General features: G+C 38.2%; 1 protein-coding gene across 6 annotated transcripts in view; it reads left to right on the plus strand.

Moving 5' to 3' along the window:
- The window catches only part of RFX3 (regulatory factor X3), a 327,736-nt gene that overhangs the window by 280,948 nt on the left and 23,780 nt on the right, over positions 1 to 23,008 (plus strand). For all 6 annotated transcript variants that reach the window (XM_055428303.2, XM_055428302.2, XM_088837912.1 and 3 more), the window contains 2 exons: positions 7,276 to 7,484; positions 18,423 to 18,576. In XM_055428303.2, the coding sequence (XP_055284278.1) occupies positions 7,276 to 7,484; positions 18,423 to 18,576 (363 nt within the window). The remainder of the gene's footprint in view (positions 1 to 7,275; positions 7,485 to 18,422; positions 18,577 to 23,008) is intronic.

Raw genomic sequence — 23,008 nt, forward strand, 5'->3', positions numbered from 1 at the left:
CTGGGAAGATTTTAGTGCTAGACTGCAGCATGTGTCACCAGGGTTTGCTGAATGATTCATAGAGTAAGGACAGCCACAGTCATTGAAGATTTGTAGGCAAGAGTCAGAGCTATGGTAGTCATGTATAGATATAAGAGTTGGACCATAAAGAAAGCTGAGCATCAAAGAATTGATACTTTTGAACTGTGGTGTTGGAGAAGACTCTTGAGAGTCCTTTGGACTTCAAGGATATCAAACTTGTCCATCCTAAAGGAAATCAGTCCTGAATATTCATTGGAAGGACTGATGCTGAAGCTCCAATACTTTGGCCACCTGATGCGAAGAATTGACTCACTGGAAAAGACCCTGATGCTGGGAAAGATTGAAGGCAGGAGGAAAAGGGGACAACAGAGGATGAGATGGTTGGATGGCATCACTGACTCAATGGACATGAGTTTGAGCAAACTCCAGGAGATAGTGGAGGATAGGGAAGCCTGGTGTGCTGCAATCCATAGGGTTGCAAAGAATCAGACGTGACTTAGCAACTGAATAGCAACAACATACACTAAAATAGGTATTATCAAAAAGACAAATAATAGCAAATGTTAATGAGGATGTGGAGAAATGGGAACCATTATACACTAGTGATTGGACTGTAAAGTGCTACATCTACTTTTAAAGCAGTATGGCAGTTTCTTAAAAGGTTAAACACAGAGTCACCATATGATTTGGAAGTTTCACTCCTAGTTACATACCAAGAAAAATGAAAACACGTCCACCTAAAAACTTGTTCATGTATATTCTGGCAGCTTTATTCATATTAGCCACATTAAAGTGGGAACAACCCAGATGTCCATTAACTGATGACTATATAGACAAAACATGGCATTTCACACAATTAAATGTTTTCAGACAATACAAAGAAATGAAGTTCTGTTCTGATACATGCTACAACACAGATGAACATTACACTAAGTGAAAGAAACCAGATACAAAGGACCTTATATTACAAGATCCATTTATATTAAATGTGCAGGATAAGTAGATCTATAGAGACACACAGTAAGTTAGTGGTTGCCTAGGTCGTGTAGACTCGGTGATTGGGAATTGATAGATAAGGAGTATGACATTTCTTCTTTAAGAAATGAATACATTTTAAAATTAATCGTGGTGATAGATGGACTGGGCTTCCCTGGTGGCTCAGAGGTTAATGCGTCTGCCTCCAATGCGGGAGACCCGGGTTCAATCCCTGGGTTGGGAAGATCCCCTGGAGAAGGAAACGGTAACCCACTCCAGTATTCTTGCCTGGAGAATCCCATGGATGGAGAAGCCTTGTTAGGCTACAGTCCACGGGGTCGCAAAGAGTCGGACACGACTGAGCGACGGAACGGATAGATGGACTACTCTGAATATACTGAGAGAAGCCATTGAATTATATACTTGTATTGAAAGAATTGTTTGCTATATGAATTACATCTCAATAAAACTTTTAAAAAACAATAACATTGCTCAAAGATAAACTGATTATTTCTCCATTTCCTACAAATTTTAATCTACAATTCTGGGCTTGTTTTATCATTTAAAATAAATAATATTGGAGCTTGATTTAGGCTTGATTAATTTTAGGGCTAGGATTTAGTAATTAAGTTCATTCTGACTTTGATGAATTTGATTTAGTCTTCTAATGTGCATAGTTTTTCTTAAATCTATATAAACATCTGTTTATATATATGTGTGTGTGTATATATATACACACACATACATAGTTACACATGCAAATTCATAATCTCCATAAAAACAAACTCATGTTTACAAATCCATTAACTTTACATATTTCAGTGGAATTTACATTACCTGATTTTAGTGGGAATATTAAGAACTCATACAGTATTGTCTTAAGATGTTTACTATAATGTTAATTTCAAATTTTCATTCAGAAAAGATATGTTTAAAAGTACCTTAAGAAAAGTTGAAATGGTAAGGAAACTTCTAGTCTCAAAAAGTAATTTAATAACAAAAAACATATTTAAGACTGATTCCTGATAAGATCTGAGAAAGATTTTAAATTTTCTGTTAACATTATTTTCATTTGTATAGTTGTGTGCCTGAATCATGTGAAGTATTTACAGAAATGAGTTCTTCCTGGCTATAAATGCCATCTTTGGCAACATTATTACGTATAAATGGTTAGTTGTACATCTTTACTATGCTCATCCTCATCTCTCTACTCACCAACTTTGAAGCTATCTTTTCCCTTCTTTAAGTACCAAATTTTTCTTTGTTTCCACAACAGTTATTAGTGCTGAAACCTGTGTGCTCAATATCTATCCTCCAGGGCCTCCTTCCTTAGAGGACCATGAACACAGTGGTATCTCTCCATTTCCTTCTACATTTTACTACTCACCTCTCTTGTTCTTTTTAATACGTAATCTTTCTCAGATTAACATATTTGATTTTAACTCCCTTCTTTCTTTCCTTTTCTGTTCCACATTTTGCCTGGTTTTCTGAGTCCCCTGGTTTTCTCAGTCTTCTAGCTTCCATTCCACCTTCATCACCATCTCCTGTTCGTTTGAAAGTTGTCCCTGTCCCTGTGGGATTAACCTCAGTAAGACTGATACATGTAAAGATGATGCTCTTGTAATAAGGAAACTTTAGCCAATGGCAAGCCACTCCAGTACTCTTGCCTAGAAAATCCCATGGACAGAGGAGCCTGGTAGGCTGCAGTCCGTGGGGTCGCTAAGGGTCGGACACGACTGAGCGACTTCACTTTCACTTTTCACACATTGGAGAAGGAAATGGCAACCCACTCCAGTGTTCTTGCCTGGAGAATCCCAGGGACGGGGGAGCCTGGTGGGCTTCCGTCCATGTGGTCACACAGAGTCGGACACGACTGAAGTGACTTAGCAGCAGCAGCAGCAGCAAAACAATGAAACCACGTGTAAGGATCAATATTTTAATGCTCTGAAAGAAAAGTGAAAGTGTTAGTTGCTCAGTTGTGTCTGACTCTTTGCGACCCCATGGACTGTAGCCTGCCAGGCTTCTCCGTCCATGGGATTTTCTAGATGAGAATACTGGAGTAGGTTGCCCATTTCCTTCTCCAGGGGATCTTCATGGCCCAAAAATAGAATTCGGATCTCCCACATTGTAAGCAGACTTGTTACCATCTGAGCCACTGTCTAGCCACCAGGGAAGCCTCTGTCATCACTTCATCATTCTCTAATCAAATCTTTTCCTTGTGCATTCAGGATAACCTTTCCTATTGCAGTATAATTGGTTTTCTGTTTAATTGATAGCATTATAGTATTACTGCTTTCTAAATTTTTTGTGTGTAAATGGATAGTTTTTCAACTATAACATGGGCTAAATATACTTCGGTTAGTTGACCTGATAACCTAACTTTTGCATATACTTGTGTTTCTGTATTTAAAAGAGAATCTGATTTTGAAGTTACTGACTTCTTATCATCTTGGAGATATTTATTTTCAAGATAATAATATCTTTAGTTTTCATCCTTACCTTTTCCACTAAAGAATTAAAATATCCAAATTCCTTCACAAGGGAATATTTACAGGGTACTCAGTTGTTAGTGTATTTTCAACCTTGAGAGTAGTAAAATGAAACATAGTTTGAAAAGCCAGGATAATGTCCTGTGGCTTTACTTCTCTAAGCTTAGTCTTAGATTATCATTTTCTCTTGGCAGATCTAATTGTAGGAAGTAGTGAGTTTGATTTTATGTTAAGAAATGAAATTAAATTCTTCCAAGGATACCAGTAAGTTCCTTCTGTTCCTTGCCAATACATAAAACACATCTCCCACAGTGGCTTCCCGTAGAATTTCAGTTTTGCAAGATGAAAAAGATCTAATGTACAGTATTGAGCATAAGCAGACACTCATACTGTTGTTATTGTTTTATAGTCGCTAAGTCACGTTCAACTCTTGTGACCCCTGAGAAACTGGGATTTCCCAGGCAAGAACACTGGAGTGGGTTGTCATTTCCTTCTCCAGGGGATCTTCCTGATCCAGGGATTGAACCCACGTCTCTTGCATTGGAAGACAGATTCTTTACCACTGAGCCATCAGGAAATCCCTAACACTCCTATACTGTATACTTAAACATGGTTAAGATGATAAGTTTTATGTTTCTTGTTTTATACCACAGACCAAAAAATGCTTAGATATTTGTGGATTAAACAAACAAACAAACACACAAAAAACATCATCCCCTGTCTTTTTCTTGACGCCTAAATTCTTCACCCCTCATCTGCATCCCACGTGGTTCTAGTGGTGAAGAACCCATCTGCCAATGCAGGAGACATAGAGATGTGAGTTCCATCCCTGGGTTGGAAAGATCCGCCCCCCACCCCGGAGAAGGGCATGGCTGCCCACTCCAGAATTCTTGCCTAGAGAATCCTATGGACAGAGGAGCCCAGGCTACAGTCCATAGGGTCACAAAGAGTCAGATACAACTGAATCAACTTAGCATGTATGCAGCTTCTTCCCCGGGTGCTCTCCTCAACTGTTAAACTGATATAAAATTTCTGGGAGTCATTTAAATGTATTTTGAAAGATCATAACTAGTCTTATGTAAATCTATTATATAGAAATAAGTACAAACTAAGCAAAGATGTAGTCACAAGATTGCTAATTCCAGCATTATTCCTAAGAGTAAAAATTTGGAATGACCATAAATGTGCAGCCATCTGGAATTGACTTTGTAAATAATGGTATATAAATGCATTGAAGCAAATTGAGTTATTGAACAATAAATGTAGCTCCTCATTTGCCTATATATAAAGTGAAACTAAGCAAAATATCAAGTAAAATGTATAATATGATCCTCTTTAAAATAATATATATATGTGTATATGCATATGTATATATTGCTTGTGAACAGTTTGAAAATTCGCATGTTGTAGTTCTCTCTTAATGTTGGCATTTTAGATACTGTTAATGTTTTGTTTCTTTTTATTTGTACTTTCAAATTTAATCATTGTATTTTAGTGTACTTAAAATACTTAAAGGTGATACTTGCTGCTGCTGCTGCTGCTGAGTCACTTCAGTCGTGTCCGACTCTGTGTGACCCCATAGACGGAAGCCCACCAGGCTCCCCCGTCCCTGGGATTCTCCAGGCAAGAACACTGGAGTGGGTTGCCATTTCCTTCTCCAATGTGTGAAAGTGAAAAGTGAAAGTGAAGTCTCTCAGTCGTGTCCGACCCTTAGTGACCCCATGGACTGCAGCCTACCAGGCTCCTCCATCCATGGGATTTTCTAGGCAATAGTACTGGAGTGGCTTGCCATTGCCTTCTCCGAAAGGTGATACTTAGGAGGTAAAAATCTGAAAGGCTTTATTATTGATTAGATACGAGAAGGAAGGTTAGTAGATGGCATCATCAGCTGGGAATTTGGAAGAAGCCCTAAATTTCCCTGAGAAAGAAAAATGAATTGAGTTTAGCCAGTTTCTATTTGAGGTACCTCCCAGTTGAAATGTCTTTTGAATAAGGTAAAGTCTGTGGGGTCAGGAGAGATCCTGGAATCAGAAGGTGTAGATTATGGATTGATTCAGTTGAAAGTTTAATTTAAATAAATTTGTCCTCTGAGAACAGACAGATTGAAAGCTATAGAGACTTTTCAGAAACACACATACATATTGATAATGTTTTACATATAGAATTAGAACTTTCACAGACACCCCTCCACAGAACTCTACGTTGAAAATATTATCTGGACACAATGAACCTGGCTTAAAAATTCTTGTCACATTTCGCTTCTCTAATTTTATGCTTGGGGAAAATGAGGCCCACGTAGATTAAATGAATTGCTTAAAATCAAGTAGGTGGATTCAGGCCCTATGTTAAAATCCAAGTCTTCACTCAAATATTATATTAATGTTATCAGATTTATGTTCCGACCTGAAAGAGGATAGTATTTTTTTAATCTTAAAATGCAGCACAGCACTAGAAACATTGCAAAACTTACGGCAGCCATTGAAAATTAACTTTAAAAGTTTCTATTTTCATCCCTATTACCAAACATGAAACTCTCCTATCAAAACCAGAAGCAAAACTATAGTAATCAAATTTCTTGGTAGGTAGTGTCCCTACATTTTCTCTAATGTAGTTTTGGTTATCGTTGTCTTCCATTCTGTGAATTAATTTGCATTCATAGCTTTTACCTTGAGAGTCCTTGAGACTTCAGATTCTTTCCCATGAAACTCATACAGCATCTGCTTCTGCCTTGTATCATTCATTGTTTTTGTCTTAATCCTGAGGGACCACTTTTAGCCAATTGAATCTATTTATCCATCTGACTTACCCTAAATCTTTTTAAATTAATTGACTTTAGTTTATCTGATGGAGAAGTAAAAGAGTATGAAAACTAGGAAAAGACTACATACTGTAAGTTCAGGCTCCTCTTCTTCTTAACATGTATTTTAGTCTTTCACAGACTAGCTAATGTAGAACACCAAGTCATACCTTTATGTCACAGCACTTTTTCATGCACAGAAGTGATGTTAGTTTCCTTAACAACTGGCAAGTAGCCATTCATTTTTCTTCAGTTCAGTTCAGTCGCTCAATCGTGTCCAACTCTCCGCGACCCCATGAATCACAGCACGCCAGGTCTCCCTGTCCATCACCAACTCCTGCAGTTCACTCAAACTCATGTCCATTGAGTCGGTGATGCCATCCAGCCATCTCATTCTCTGTCGTCCCCGTCTCCTCCCACCCCGAATCCCTCCCAGCATCAGACTCTTTTCCAGTGAGTCAACTCGTCGCATGAGGTGGCCAAAGTGTTGGAGTTTCAGCTTTAGCATCAGTCCTTCCAATGAACAGGATTGATCTCCTTTAGAATAGACTGGTTGGATCTCCTTGCAGTCCAAGGGACTCTCAAGAGTCTTCTCCAACACCACAGTTCAAAAGCATTCTTCGGCGATCAGCTTTCTTCACAGTCCAACTCTCACATCCATACATGACCACGGGAAAAACCATAGCCTTGACTAGACGGACCTTGGTTGGCAAAGTAATGTCTCTGCTTTTTAATATGCTACCTAGCCTGGAGAATCCCAGGGACGGGGGAGCCTGGTGGGCTGCTGTCTGTGGGGTCACACAGAGTCGGACACGACTGAAGTGACTTAGCAGCAGCAGCAGCAGGTTGGTCATAACTTTCATTTTTCTTAATTCATTTAATTGTTTTGCACTTTCAATATAGTTTGCCATTCATGCATATGGTTTGTGTGCTTACATTCAGTGAAAAAATGCTGACTTGAACTTGTCCTTTGCTTTCTGTGTACTGTCCCAGGAGCAGGCTTCCTGGGTGTGCCAGTGTGATGACAACATGGTTCAGAGACTAGAAACAGACTTCAAGATGACTCTTCAGCAGCAGAGCACCCTGGAGCAGTGGGCAGCGTGGCTTGACAATGTGATGATGCAAGCACTGAAACCCTATGAAGGAAGACCCAGTTTTCCTAAAGCTGCCAGGCAATTTCTGTTAAAATGGTCTTTCTACAGGTATCATCTCAATTTTTCCTATTCTGCAACTATGTATGTACCTGCTTCTCAGAAAAAAAGAAAAGAGAAGAGTGAGGAATTTAGTATGTAGAAACTCTCTGTTGTGATTATCTTCAGCCCAGCTCATGATTACAACATCATGGAATTGAAACAGGAGGCTTTTGGAAATAAAATTTCTGCTGGGAAAAGAAAGCCTGTTATTCAGAGCCCTAGTAAGTTTTCAGATGGGAACATCAGAGATTCCAGTCTAGATTATGTGCTTAACAATAGTCAGGAAAGTCCTCCTTTTGGCAAATATGTATCATTTAGGCTTTCCGCCACTCTTCTTTTTATTCTCTAGTTTAGGGATTCTCAAACTGCCATTCCCTAGACCAGTAGCATCACTGTTGCTTGGAAACACATTAAAAGTACTTTCAGACCCCTCCCCCAAACCTACCTTAATCACGAATTGCGGAGAGGCCCAGCAATCTGTTTTAAAGTTCCATCCAGGCAATTCAGATGGATGCTCAGAACATTCTAGTTAATTTTTTAATTTGATCAATTAAAATTGTTTTCAAACCTAGCTGCACCTCAGAATTAGTGGAAAGAAAAACAAAGCTCCTACCTACTTCCCAAAACTTACTCAAAATCATGGTGGTTAGAAAGTAGTAATTAGCAGTAGGGATAATCAGAAAATTTTTTTTTCAGAAAGGTTACTCCTGGTGATTCTAATGTATAGCTAGTTTAATACCCAATAATCTAGTAGATAATTCAAAATGAATTGCTTTTGGACTAAAATAATATATAAATAAATGTATTTTTTTAGACATAGAAGAACCCCAGAATAGAAAAATTACTTATATATGATATCAAATGTTGTGATGAGCCATTGACCATAGGTCTACTCCAGGGTTTAAAAACAAACCCTGTGCAAGTTGGCATATATACCATATATATGGCATAGGATGGAATTGACAGATGGAGTTCCATTTCTTAAGATGTTAGGTAAGTTACAGTTTTGACCGCAGCATTTACTCTTGTGGTGAGAGTTCATTTCTTTTCTTCTTTAGATCATAATGGCCTTTCTAAAAGCCATATCTACTTTGAACTTTCAGTCAGTTCAGTTCAGTCGTTCAGTCGTGTCCGACTCTCCGCAACCCCATGAATCACAGCACGCCAGGCCTCCCTATCCATCACCAACTCCCGGAGTACACACAAACTCATGTCCACAGAGTCGGTGATGCCATCCAGCCATCTCATTCTCTGTCGTCCCCTTCTCCTCCCGCCCCCAACCTTTCCCAGCATCAGAGTCTTTTCCAGTGAGTCAACTCGTCACATGAGGTGGCCAAAGTATTGCAGTTTCAGGCAGTCCCTAATTTAGTTCCTGTGCAACCATGCACTCATCAAAATAGTGGCTATAGGACCTACCACTGACTGTGGCTATGGGTACGCTGTGGTCATCATCTGGACATCAGCAGTGAGTCCAAAGCAGTTGTGAGGAGAGATGATATGCAAAGAAGTAGCAAAGTTTAGAGACTAGTAGAAATTGTGAACCCACTAAGCCCAAATTATAGGATTTCCATCTTATTTTGATTACCTTTATAAGGATGGAACCAAAGATTCCATTATCATGGTAGAAGGTTTTTATTGTGATTTCTTTCTTTTTCAATTGATTTAGTCCCAATTCTTCTTTCTTAAACTGAAGTAGAGTTGTAGATTCCATATATGTTTAATTAGGAGTTAAATTATCCTTACATCCTGAAAATGATTTTCTAGTGTCTGCATACCTGCCCAGTCAAGTCTGACACTTGGAGAGCCCATGGACTGTAGCCCTCCAGGCTCCTCTGTCCATGGAATTCTCCAGGCAAGAATACTGGAGTGGGTTGCCATTTCCTCCTCCAGGGTATCTTCCTGACCCTGAGATTGAACCCATTCCCAGAGTTAAATAAATGCTATGAAAGAAAGCCTAGCAGTGGTGGTGGTGTTTTGTTTTTATTTTGGAATGGAATAATTCCACCATTTTGTCTCTCTTATATGTAATACTTTAGGGTTTATAAAGCACCTTATTAAGGTGCTATCTAACTCTATGCCCCACTGATATGCTTCATTAAAGCCAGCCCTAGGTTTAGATCTGGGTGTCAGTGAGAAATGTGTTGATATGTTTTCCCTTGATATATGGGAAAGATTTGGAAAACAATACCACAGTATTCTCAAAGTAGATGTAGCAATAGTAGTAGTATTAATGGAATTCAAAATTTTAACTTGGGAACATTTCTTTAAAAGATTTCAGATATTTTCCCATTTGTTTGCAAGTTGATTTCATCCATCTTTTTCCTCAGAAAATCATGTAGATGGTATATATGCTTCATGAAAAAACAGATTTTGTACTAGCTGTTGCTCCAAAACCTATAGGAACAAAAGCACAGTACATCCTCTGTATCAGAAAAAGCAAGGGTTTTTTCTTTCCTTTTCTTCTTCTTCTTCTTACTGCTTTCTTATGCTGTTACATCAGGCTTGCCCTTACTCCTCCCTGAGGATTTTTTAAAATCTGTTTAGTAGGTATCGTTTTAGAAATACACCCCTGGAGCCTTTGTCTCCACAGAGATCTGCTGCAGTATCTTGAAAGGAGAGAAAATTACTTACTTGTGTTTCTTGTTCTCTGCAGATATACAAACCCAGTAGATCATCACTTGCCTGCCCTCTGTCCGCCCTGAGTTGGGGATAATTGGCTTGCTATTATTAGACACTATTATGGTTATTATTTTCATTTCAAAAAGTCTTGAAGGTGTACAGTTCAGGGCTACAGAAGGAAAGGCATATTCAGAAAGATGCATACCTCCTGCTGGTGGGCGAAGTCAATAGCTTAGTAACGTAGAGACTTTAAAATCTGACCTGTTTTTTACTGAGGCATAAGAGCATATTGAGTAATGAAAACTTCATTCACAAACAGAAGCAGAGTTACAGAGTATTTTTTAAATGTTTTTGGCTTTGTAATAAGAATTTTGCAGTCACATATACCAACCGTTCATTTTCTGAAGTTGATTAATCTCATAATTTCTAAAATTCTGCGTATAGATCCACATGTATATGCAAGGAATGGACTGGCAGAGAGTCGCAATAGCGGTAGTGGACATGTTGCTGCAGACACCCTCTGCTCCAAATGGGGGTCTCTCCTTGCCTAACATGGCTTTGAATATCTACTGCTGGCTCCCTGGGAGGTGGAAAAAATATTGCCACCTTTCTTGGGCAGCAGTGCAGAAGTTAAGTGGGCCGTTTCTCAGCTTGGGTATTTTGTGAATAACAGAACACAGAATTCCTCAGGGCCATCTTGAGGGTCAACCAAACATCCCATTTTTAAAGAATTAAAATTTATAGCTTTGATACAATAACTTGCAAGGGGGCACAGAGAACCTAGTTTGCCTACAGCTGAACAATATATAAATCTTCCAATTTTGGAATTAGCTGTAAGCACTGTTTGAGGATAGTTCACAGGGAGGTGGGGGAGGTCACAGGTGTGATGTTCTCACCTTTCTTCTTAGGAATGTTTGATGTCTCCCCAAATACATAAAGAGGTGGATTGAGTATCATGTGTTCAAGTATATGTTTCAATTTTCACACCATGAATTATGAAGATATATACACAAAGGTATTTCTCATCCGTTATAAAATAATTAACAGTTTTAACTCCAATTTTAGAGAGTTGAGTTCGTGGTTTTGCTGCTGCTGCTGCTAAATCGCTTCAGTCGTGTCCGACTCTGTGCGACCCCATAGACAGCAGCCCACCAGGCTCCGCTGTCCCTGGGATTCTCTAGGCAGGAACACTGGAGTGGGTTGCCATTTCCTTCTCCAATGCGTGAAAGTGAAAAGTGAAAGTGAAATCGCTCAGTCGTGTCCGATGCTTAGCAACATGAAATTCAGTGGAGTCAATTTTGTAACACGTCTTACAGAAATCTGAATCAGACAATAAGTTTCCAATTAAACTATTAATTGTGTCATTTGATACTTGGCTTGTAGGGCAGAGGCCCAACACAGAGAGCATAAAGTAGACATAGACATTATTAATAATATAATATAATAATATTATATTATTATATTAATAATATAATTCAACTGATTCTCTTCTAAACATGTGACAGTAATTTCATAGCAGATTATCAGTACTTTCAAAAATAACTATTATTATTGGAGGTCAGCACACTTTTTTTTTTTTTTCATTTTCCAACAGAATTTTGTGTTACCTATGTCTTTATGCTGCAGTAAGGTGATTGCCCAATTGTCAAAAAGTTTCCAAAACACTTGGGATAGAATATGAAGCCCTTATCATGACCTACAGACCCTCCATGATCCAGCTGCTAGTGATTTCTAGTCCCATCATATATATTCTCTTTGCTCATGTCTTCCCAGCTGCAGCTTCTGGGCTGTTCTTTCAATAAAACAAACATAGTTCTGCCTCAGTCTAAGCATTTGCTCTCCTTTCTGCTAGGAAAGTTCACGTGTTCACATGGCTCACTCCCTCACTTCACTCTCATTTCTGCTCACTTATCACCTCCTCAAAAAGTTTTCCTGACACCCTGACTTTAAGTTCCAGAGCCCATCACTCTCCAGTCTCTTGACCTGATTTACTTTTTTCATAGGATTTACCACTACCTAACTTTATAATTTGTATCTACTCTGTTTTTATCAACCATCTGTCCTACTAGAATGTGAGCTCTGATGAAACCAAACTTTTGTCTGACTTGCTGTAGAACAAGACTCTGACACACAGCAAGAGCACAATAAATATCTATTGAATGAATGAAAATGAATTCTCTTGGAAAAAAGAAATTGGCTTTGCATCTCTTTTACAAATACCATAAAGCTACTCAATATGAATATTTTTCTTCGTCATTTACATTATTTTGAGGGAAATATAAAGGCCTAAAAGTTGGATTTAGAAACATATATATATATATATGTATATATAATTCATTCTGTATCTGTCATATCTATCCCTGTAAAGATTTACTGACATTCAACTGACACAGGATTGTTTTTCTATAATAAATGTCTTCTTTTAAAATAAACCATTTTTATTATGAAATTAGTATATACTCACTTTAGGAAACCTGAAAAATACAAATACTGTACGAAGAATAAACTTAAATTATCCATAATTTACTACCCAGAAAGACCAATGGTAAAATGTTTTCTTTCAGTTTTATATAAAATTGAGATCCAGTTGTTTATCAGAGTCTATTATCTGTATTTTTCCCTTAACATTATACCTCAAGCATATTTTAAGAAACATAATTTTGAATGTCTTTCCAATATTCCATTTTGTATAAAGTGGCAACCCACTCCGGTGTTCTCACCTGGAGAATCCCATGGACAGAGGAGCCTGCAGTCCATGGGGTGACAAAGAGTCAGACACAACTGAAGCAACTTAGCAAGCACTCATGCATACATTATTTAAACATTCCTTTTGTCTCTTATTCTTGAACATTTAGGTGGGTTTTGGACTTGCAGTACAAATATAAAACATACTTTAGTGTTTATCTTTATATAAAGTTGCATGTTTATCTTCAAATAAATTTGCATTTTTAAATTGACTAATACTAATTTAATGAAGTGTGCTATCTTGAGGCTAATAAGTATTAACCATTCCCATTTGTTTAGAGGTAGGACTTTTTCAAGAACTTTGCAGATAGTTTCTATGTTAAATGGGCTCATATTACACGTTTTCCTTCTTTCACTTAACATTTTATCATAGACATCTTTCCGTCTTAATACTTTTATGTGTAATCTCTCTTCATTTCTTTAAAGTGAGTGAAATTGCCCAGTCACGTCTGACCCTCTTTGTGACACCATGGACTGTGACTTGCCAGGCTGTTCTATCCATGGAATTCTCCAGGCAAGAATACTGGAGTGGATTACCATTCCCTTCCCCAGGGTGTCTTCCTAACAAAGGAGTCAAACTCAGGCCTCCACATTGCAGGTGGATTCTTTACCATTTGAACTACTCAGGAAGCGCAATTCTTTAAAGTGTTGTATAAATTTCCATATATGAATGAGCCATTTTTAACCTAGTATCCTGCAAGTGGTTATCTAGTGTTGCCCCCTGTTTTCTCACTAGTATAAATATTGCTGCAATTAAAACTGTCTTTGCTCATTTGTGTACATCTCTAGAATTAGAACTGCTAGGTGAAAGCATTTGTGCATTTTTAATTTTGACATTTGTTGCCAAATTTCCCTTCATAAAAGTTTTGTGAATTTATGCTTGAAGAAACAATGAATGAGAGTTCTTTCCCCATACCCTCTTCAGCGCTGATCTTTTAATTTCTTATAGTATAATATATAATATATGGTATTTACTTTAATTTGTATTTATTTTAATTTTGAATAAGGTTAATCATATATACTTGTTATGATTCCCTTAGAAGAAATGGAGTAGCCATCATGGTCAACAAAAGAGTCCAAAATGCAGTACCTGGATGCAATCTCAAAAGCGACAGAATAATCTCTGTTTACTTATAAGGCAAACCATTCAATATCATGGTAATCCAAGTCTATGCCCCAACCAGTAACCCTGAAGAAGCTGAAGGTGAACAGTTCTATGAAGACCTATAAGACTTTCTAGAATTAACACCCGAAAAAGATGTCCTTTTCGTTATAGGGAACTGGAATGCAAAAGTAGGAAGTCAAGAAACACCTTGACAAATTTGGCCTTGGAGCACGGAATGAAGCAGGGCAAAGGCTAATAGATTTCTGCCAAGAGAACGCACTGGTCATAGCAAATACCCTCTTCCAACAACACAAGAGAAGATTCTACACGTGGACATCACCAGATGGTCAACACCGAAATCAGATTGATTATATTCTTTGCAGCCAAAGATGGAGAAGCTCTATACAGTCAGCAAAAACAAGACCAGGAGCTGACTTTGGCTCAGATCATGAACTCCTTATTGCTAAATTCAGACTGAAATTGAAGAGATTGGAGAAAACCACTAGACCATTCAGGTATGACCTAAATCAAATCTCTTATGACTATACAGAGGAAGTGAGAAATAGATTTAAGGGACTAGATCTGATAGAGTGCCTGATGAACTATGGACGGAGGTTCGTGGCATTGTATAGGAGACAGGAATCAAGACCATCTCAGAGAAAAAGAAATGCAAAAAATCAAAATGGCTGTCTGAGGAGGCCTTACCAATAGCTGTGGAAAGAAGGAAAGCAAAAAGCAAAGGAGAAAAGGAAAGATATAACCATTTTATGGAGAGTTCCAAAGAATAGCAAGGAGAGATAAGAAAGCCTTCCTCAGCAATCAATGCAAAGAAATAGAGGAAGACAATAGAATGGGAAAGATGAGATCTCTTCAAAAAATTTAGAGATATCAAGGGAACATTTCATGCAAAGATGGGCTCAATAATGGACAGAAATGATAAGGACCTAAAAGAAGCAGAAGATATTAAGAAGAGGTGGCAGGAATACACAGAAGAACTGTACAAAAAAGATCTTCAGGACCCAGATGATCACGATGTTATGATCACTCACCTAGAGCCAGACATCCTAGAATGTGATGTCAAGTGCGCCTTAGAGAGCATCACTACGAACAAAGCTAGTGGAGGTGATGGAATTCCAGTTGAGCTATTTCAAATCCTGAAAGATGACGCTGTGAAAGTGCTACACTCAATATGCCAACAAATTTGGAAAACTCAGCAGTGGCCACAGGACTGGAAAAGGTCAGTTTTCATTCCAATCCCAAAGAAAGGCAATGCCAAAGAATGCTTAAACAACCACACAATTGCACTCATCTCACACACTAGTAAAGTAATACTCAAAATTCTCCAAGCCAGGCTTCAGAAATACGTGAACCGTAAACTTCCAGATGTTCAAGCTGGTTTTAGAAAAGGCAGAGGAACCAGAGAGCAAATTGCCAATATCCACTGGATCGTGGAAAAAGCAAGAGTTCCAGAAAACCATCTATTTCTGCTTCATTGACTATGCCAAAGCCTTTGACTGTGTGGATCACAATAAACTGTGGAAAATTCTAAAAGAGATGGGAATACCAGACCACCTGATCTGTCTCTTGAGAAACCTGTATGCAGGTCAGGAAGCAACAGTTAGAACTGGACATGGAACAATAGACTGGTTCCAAACAGGAAAAGGAGTACATCAAGGCTGTATATTGTCACCCTGCTTATTTAACTTCTATGCAGAGTACATCATGAGAAATGCTTGGCTGGAGGAAGCACAAGCTGGAATCAAGATTGCCAAGAGAAATATCAATAACCTCACATGTGCAGATGATACCACCCTTATGGCAGAAAGTGAAGAAGAACTAAAAAGCCTCTTGATGAAAGTGAAAGAGGAGAGTGAAAAAGTTGGCTTAAAGCTCAAACATTCCAAAAAGTAAGATCTTGGCATCTGGTCCCATCACTTCATGGCAAATAGATGGTGAAACAGTGGCTGACTTTATTTTTGGGGGCTCCAAAATCACTGCAGATGGTGATTGCAACCATGAAATTAAAAGACGCTTACTCCTTGGAAGGAAAGTTATGACCAACCTAGACAGCATATTAAAAAGCAGAGACATTACTTTGTCAACAAAGGCCCGTCTAGTCAAGGCTATGGTTTTTCCAGTGGTCATGTATGGATGTGAGAGTTGGACTATAAAGAAAGCTGATCGCCAAAGAATTGATGCTTTTGAACTGTGGTGTTGGAGAAGACTCTTGAAAGTCCCTTGGACTGCAAGGAGATCCAACCAGACCATCCTAAAGGAAATCAGTCCTGAATATTCATTGGAAGGACTGATGTTGAAGTTGAGACTCCAATACTTTGGCCACCTGATGCGAAGAACTGACTCATTGGAAAAGACCCTGATGCTGGGAAAGACTGCAGGTGGGAGGGGAAGGGGACGACAGAGGATGAATTGGTTGAATGGCATCACCAACTCAATGGACATGAGTTTGAGCAAATTCCAGGAATTGGTGATGGACAGGGAGGCCTGGCCTGCTGCAGTCCATGGGGTTGCAAAGAGGCAGACATGACCGAGGGACTGAACTGAACTGAACTCCAGCATACGTAATAGTGTAGCAATAGTCAGTTTTCTTAGGATCTCACATACATTATCTCACTTGACTCTCAAGCTAATTTTGATCCTTAAAATGTTGAATGATGTACAATCAAGATCATATAGTGATTAATGTGGATCTCACTCCAAACCTATGGATGAAAAACTATGGGTTTTTTTTCTTTTTAGTAAGTAAATCCACAGAAGGGGAGATTCTCTGCCATCTTATTGTAACACCTGTTGCCATAACCAAATGAGCGTGAGAAGCTCAGCTCCTCCTGTTCTATGTATTAGGATCATAATCACTTATATTTGAGTCTTGTTCTATTCATTCATAAGTTTATTTCACAACCTTTAACATATTTTATCCTTGAAATAATCACATAAATTAGATAAGGCCAAAAGTATTGCTTTTATTTTCACCCAAAAAGATAACACTCTTGTGGAAATGGTGTTTTTTGAGATTGGCAGTGAATTAATGAAAAACCAGAATCAGAATCCAGGGCTTTAGGGTTTTAGATGTACAATGGTGATCTGTCACTTGCCAAGTTGAGTGTGTAGAATTTGATGTATTAGTAGCCACTACATAATTAAGGTTAAAAGTGAAAGAGAAAAGTACAGTCTTCTGTTTTTCCATCTGTCTGGCATTTTACCATTCTTCATTGCAAAATAAGGCTTGGGAATATTGTTTGTTGTTCAGTCACTAAGTCTTGTCTGACTCTGTGACCCCATGAACTGTAGCCTGCCAGGATTCTCTGTCCATAGAATTTCTCAGGCAAAAATTCTGTAGTGGGTTGCCATCTCTTTCTCCAGAGGATCTTCCCAACCCAGGGATCAAACCCACATTCTCCTACATTGACAGGCGCATTCTTTACCACTGAACCATCAAGGGAATATTAGCCCACACATTTGTGAGACTCTATCTCTTCCTCCTATCTGAGAATATAAAGGCTGTTTTAGTTTGTGTAGGACAAAAATCTCTAGAGAAAGACGCTAAATGAAAGTGAAGGGAAACACACACATACACACACATCCTACTCTGACTCTAAGTTAAAAATATTAAGGAGATTTGAAGTGCATGGTCAAGGTTAATAATTGACATGTCTTCAATGAAGCCAAAATTTTATTTTGACTTACTTCTGTTTTGAGTATAATAGAGTGTATTGTTAGTATTTAATTAAAATGTATCTCATATTTTGGTATTTTATAGTTACACATTCATATTTTTCGAGGTTATGCATTTTTAATTGACTTTATTATGCTATTGCTAATGGGAAAATCACCTTAATTTAATGGAAATCAGTAAGGAAGAAGAATCACTTAATAAATTTGCCTTCCAGCAGAAGTTGCAAGGATCCCTGTATGTCCTCTCCTACATTCTGCATTGCCACATCTGGGAACATTGCTTAGTATATTTGTAAACTTGCTTGTGTATTTGTAAGCATTGCTTAGTATTATTTTGTAAACTTAGTCAGGGACAAATACATATTTTCCCCAAAGTGTACCTCAGAAGTCATTGAGAGATTGGTGATATAGTGTTTACCCATCATCATAAGACTTTCACTTTGAGATGCTTTTTCTTATGGTGATGAATTGTCAGCCTTCCAAAAATCTTTTTTTTAATTGATTCTGACCCGTTTGTGAAGTTGCTTATGATAGTAAAATGGTTTTTCCCAGTGAGTACCTATCTAGTTCTCATAAGGATCTAGTCAAGTCCTAATGAAGATTACCTCTTTACCACTCTGTTTGAAAGAGTTGAGCCAACTGCTTCATTTATGAAATTATTCCATGGAAAGTCATGCACTATACCAATCTATTAGACCTATAACTTCTTTTAATAGGAAAAGTAGGCTGAACGCTAATCCTGGTCACTAACACTGGCTGCATCTGTGTCTTTTCTCTTGGAACAGCTCAATGGTTATTCGGGACTTAACTCTACGCAGTGCTGCTAGCTTTGGCTCCTTCCACCTGATCCGTCTACTCTACGACGAATACATGTTCTACTTAGTAGAACATCGTGTTGCTCAGGCAACAGGAGAGACACCCATAGCAGTCATGGGTGAGGTAAGAGAAGCTAAATGAGCTATGACCCACAAAGCTTTCTAAAAAGTTCTGAATTTTATTTTAATCTAAATATTAATTATCAAATGATGGTTTCTAACCAAAGAGTCTTAGACTCCAGAGAGCCCGTATAGAATTTCAGGGGGTCCCTAAATCCTTTTGTTCATATTTTATTAGTCAAAAGATTCTAAAATTGTAGATGATATCATGGAAAAATACATGGAATATTTCAATATGCTATAAAAGTGTCTGTGTAAAAGAAAAGCTTGAGAATCACTGGACTTAAAAATCCTTAGTATTACTCAACCATAAAACAGAATCAGATAATGCCATTTGCAGCAACATAGGTGGTCCTAGAAATTATCATACCAAGTGAAGTAAATCAGACAAAGACAAATACATGATATTTATATGTGGAATCTAAAGAAAATAGTTACAAATAAATTTATCAGACATACAGACATGGAAAACAAAATTATGGTTACCAAAAGGAAAGCAGGGGAGGGATAAATTGGGGAATATAGGATTAATAGTAATATAAATTGGGCTTCCCTGGTGGCTCAGACGATAAAGAAGCTGCCTGCAATGCAAAAGACTTGGATTCGATCCTTGGGTCAAGATCTCCAGAAGAAGGGAATGGCAGCCCACTCCAGTATTCTTGCCTAGAGAATTCCATGGACAGAGGAGCCTGGTGGGCTACAGTCCATGGGGCTGCAAAGAGTCAGACCCCACTGAGCGACTAACACATAGGTTTAACAGATGCACACTACTGTATATAGAGTAGATAAACAAGGTTTTGCCATATGGCACAGGGAAATTTACCCAACGTTTTATAATAAAGTGTAATGGAAAAGAACTGAGAAAAAATTTGCAGACATATATAAATATACATGTGCTTGTGCTTGGTCACTCAGTCGTGTCCGACTCTTTGTGTCCCCGTGGACTGTAGCCCACCAGATTCCTCTGTCCATGGAATTTTCCAGGCAAGAATACTGGAGTGGGCTGCCATTTCCTTCTCCAGGGATAAACATATATATATATAGCTGAAACTACCACAGTATTGTAAATCAACTATACTTGAATTAAAAAATAAAAACGTTGTTGACTGGAAAATAAGGAAGATTGATGCTTCTGATAAGGCTTTGGGCTAGGAACTGAGAGGAAAAAGTTAAATATGTATCTTGTTGACTCTATCCAAGTGCCCAGGAAAAGAATGAAGGATAATTACAATGATGATGAAAGTGAAGGCTAACATTCCGGGAGCACTTACTATGTGCCAAACATAGTCCTAAGTCCCTTATATATATAATAAAGCATTTAATACATACAACAATGCTTTGAGATAGGTGCTACTTCATACTGTTTTACTGATGAGAATCTGAGATTCAGGAAGGAAGCTAAGGCACAGAGAGACTAAAAGGTTATATATCTAGCAAGCGGTGGAGACCTCTTTTAAGTATTCAGTCTCATTTTCATACCCATGCTTCTAATCACTAAAGATGTAGAAAAAAAATTCTCTTCATAATTTCTGGATAGTGCCAAGATATCAACATGTTCAACATATTGTAAAGCTAAAATGCTGAAGTTAATATATACAAGGTTGGTTAATATATTGAGGGATAGATGTACATGCTTATATGATTCAGCACTGGCTCACTTTGTTGTATTGTACTGGATTTGGACTGAATCCAGATTTTGCTAGATTATACCAGATTAGGCAATGTTACATTTTATCACCCAAAGCAGTCAAGAAGACATATTCACTTTTAAACTATGCATATATGCTTATTTAATTAGAAAATAGTAGTTTTATAAATATGATGACAAAGTATAAATTAAAATATATAGTAAAATACCTCAAGGACCTATGTAAGTATTCTAATATAAATAAAATACAGGTGAATTTTATTTAGTGTGTTGGTTAAAATATTCTTCTTTCCCTCTTTAAAATCCCTTCCTGTTTGCTGATCTACATGTGTTTGTATGTTTCTTAATGGTGATTGTGCCTGCTGCTGCTGCTGCTGCTAAGTCACTTCAGTCGTGTCCGACTCTGTGTGCCTAAATGATGCCAATTATGTATATATGAAAATTAAGCAAGATTCATTTTAGCTTTTAAATTATGGGCAGATCCTCATGTGACCAAAGCAGTCTGAACTTTTCTTAGATTTGACTTCCCCTCAGTGCCTCTTTTCTTAGTTCTTCTCTAATTGTCTTGTTGCAAAATGCCCGATTGGCAAGTAGATTAAATACTATAAACATTCTTAACTCAGGGCCCAAAAAGTTCTGAAATAGACATCCCTTTTGGTATATTTAGTGCATTTGGCACATACCTCCTATGCTCCAGGACCTCTATAACAGGATGACCAGGATAATGATAATGGGGATTCTAATTAATACCATATGGCTAATCCTGATGCATGGTCTTTGCTTCCCTCGCATCTCTAGGGAATAAAAGCTGTGGCTGTAAGCCAGTGACATGGCATGAAGACTTAACTACTTCCTCATATGCTAGTACAGGAAGTACTGGCTCACCAGAATTAAAATGGCTTTATATAGTCTGTACTGCCAACAAACATTCTAAATGGCTTTTTTTTTTACCTTATGTAAACAATGTAAATGAATAAGACACTGCCACATGATTCAAAAATATGACACAAAATCTAGATCAGAAAGTGATCTTCTCTAAGATCAAAGATCTAAGCATACCTCTTGATTTCTTTGCTTACTATCTCCTTACTCAGTTTATAGGAAAACCCTCTGAGTTGTCTGTGCTCATCATTATTCAGTCCAGGCCAAGTAAAGCTAATTTTACAGGTTTGATCTCCCTATAACATTTATTTCTCATAAAACAATGAGCCATTATAGACTTTTTCAGTTCAGTCGCTCAGTCATGTCTGACTCTTTGCAACCCCATGAATCACAGCACGCCAGGCCTCCCTGTCCATCACCAACTCCCAGAGTTCATTCAAACCCATGTCCATCGAGTTAGTGATGCCATCAAGCCATCTCATTCTCTGTCGTCCCCTTCTCCTCCTGCCCCAAATCCCTCCCAGCATCAGAGTCTTTTCCAGTGAGTCAACACGTCGCATGAGGTGGCCAAAGTATTGGAATTTCAGCTTTAGCATCAGTCCTTCCAATGAACACCCAGGACTGATCTCCTTTAGAATGGACTGGTTGGATCTCCTTGCAGTCCAAGGGACTCTCAAGAGTCTTCTCCAGCACCACAGTTCAAAAGCATCAATTCTTCAGCAATCAGCTTTCTTCACAGTCCAACTCTCACATCCATACATGACCACGGGAAAAACCATAGCCTTGACTAGACAGACCTTGGTTGGCAAAGTAATGCCTCTGCTTTTTAAAATTCTATCTAGGTTGGTCATAACTTTCCTTCCAAGGAGTAAGCATCTTTTAATTGCATGGCTGCAGTCAGCATCTGCAGTGATTTTAGAGCCCCAAAAAAGAAAGACTGACACTGTTTCCACTGTTTCCCCATCTATTTCCCATGAAGTGATGGGACCAGATGCCATGATCTTTGTTTTCTGAATGTTGAGCTTCAAGCCAACCTTTTCACTCTCCTCTTCCACTTTCATCAAGAGGCTTTTTAGTTCCTCTTCACTTTCTGCCATAAGGGTAGTGTCATCTGCATATCTGAGGTTACTGATATTTCTCCCGGCAATCTTGATTCCAGCTTGTGCTTCTTCCAGCCCAGCGTTCCTCATAGACTTGTTAGCTATGGTCGTATTATCATATCTAAAATTTCTTGATTTTGGGGAAAGGAGAGAGAAATGCAAGAGAAAGGAAGGCTGTTTTCCCATGTATCTTTTCATGTGTTACCCTAAGCCTGCCCTAGAAGTCTGATTGGAGGTAAAAAGGCTTTCATGTGTCAAGGCTCAGCTGTAATCTTAACTCCTTATGACTTCTATTTCAAAAGAAAAGGTCCATAAGTGCCTGTGTATACAGTGGGAACGACACCACAGGCCAAAATCCATGGAAATTCATAAAAATTCACCATTACTCTTAATTGCAGCTAGTGGTTTTAAATCATCAGTGATAACAGCCACAGTTGTCACTATTTAGTGTGAGTTTATCATCCCCTTAATGAAATTAAGCTCTTGATCTATCTACTAATGGTCCTTTCTCAGTAAACTGTACTCTCCCTGTTGATTAGGTTGAATATGTGAGCATCGTCTTTATGTATATTTCTGTTTTGACCTGCGTGTCCAACCAGATACTAAGTCTGCCCTTTCCCAAACTCTCCATAGTGCAGGCAGTGTCATCTTATGAAAATGCAAACCTGATTGTGTTATACTCTCTTAAAACCCTTTAGTGACTTTATCTTCTGCTAAGAAACAAAAGTCTTTCTGTGGTATAAGATCTAGCCTTTCTCTCTCATCAGACTCACCCTCTATCTTCCAGGTCCTTCTGTTGCAATTAC

Source organism: Moschus berezovskii, chromosome 7, assembly GCF_049115385.1.
Source record: "Moschus berezovskii isolate FMDL1 chromosome 7, NW_MosBer_1.0, whole genome shotgun sequence".
Lineage (NCBI taxonomy): Eukaryota > Metazoa > Chordata > Mammalia > Artiodactyla > Moschidae > Moschus > Moschus berezovskii.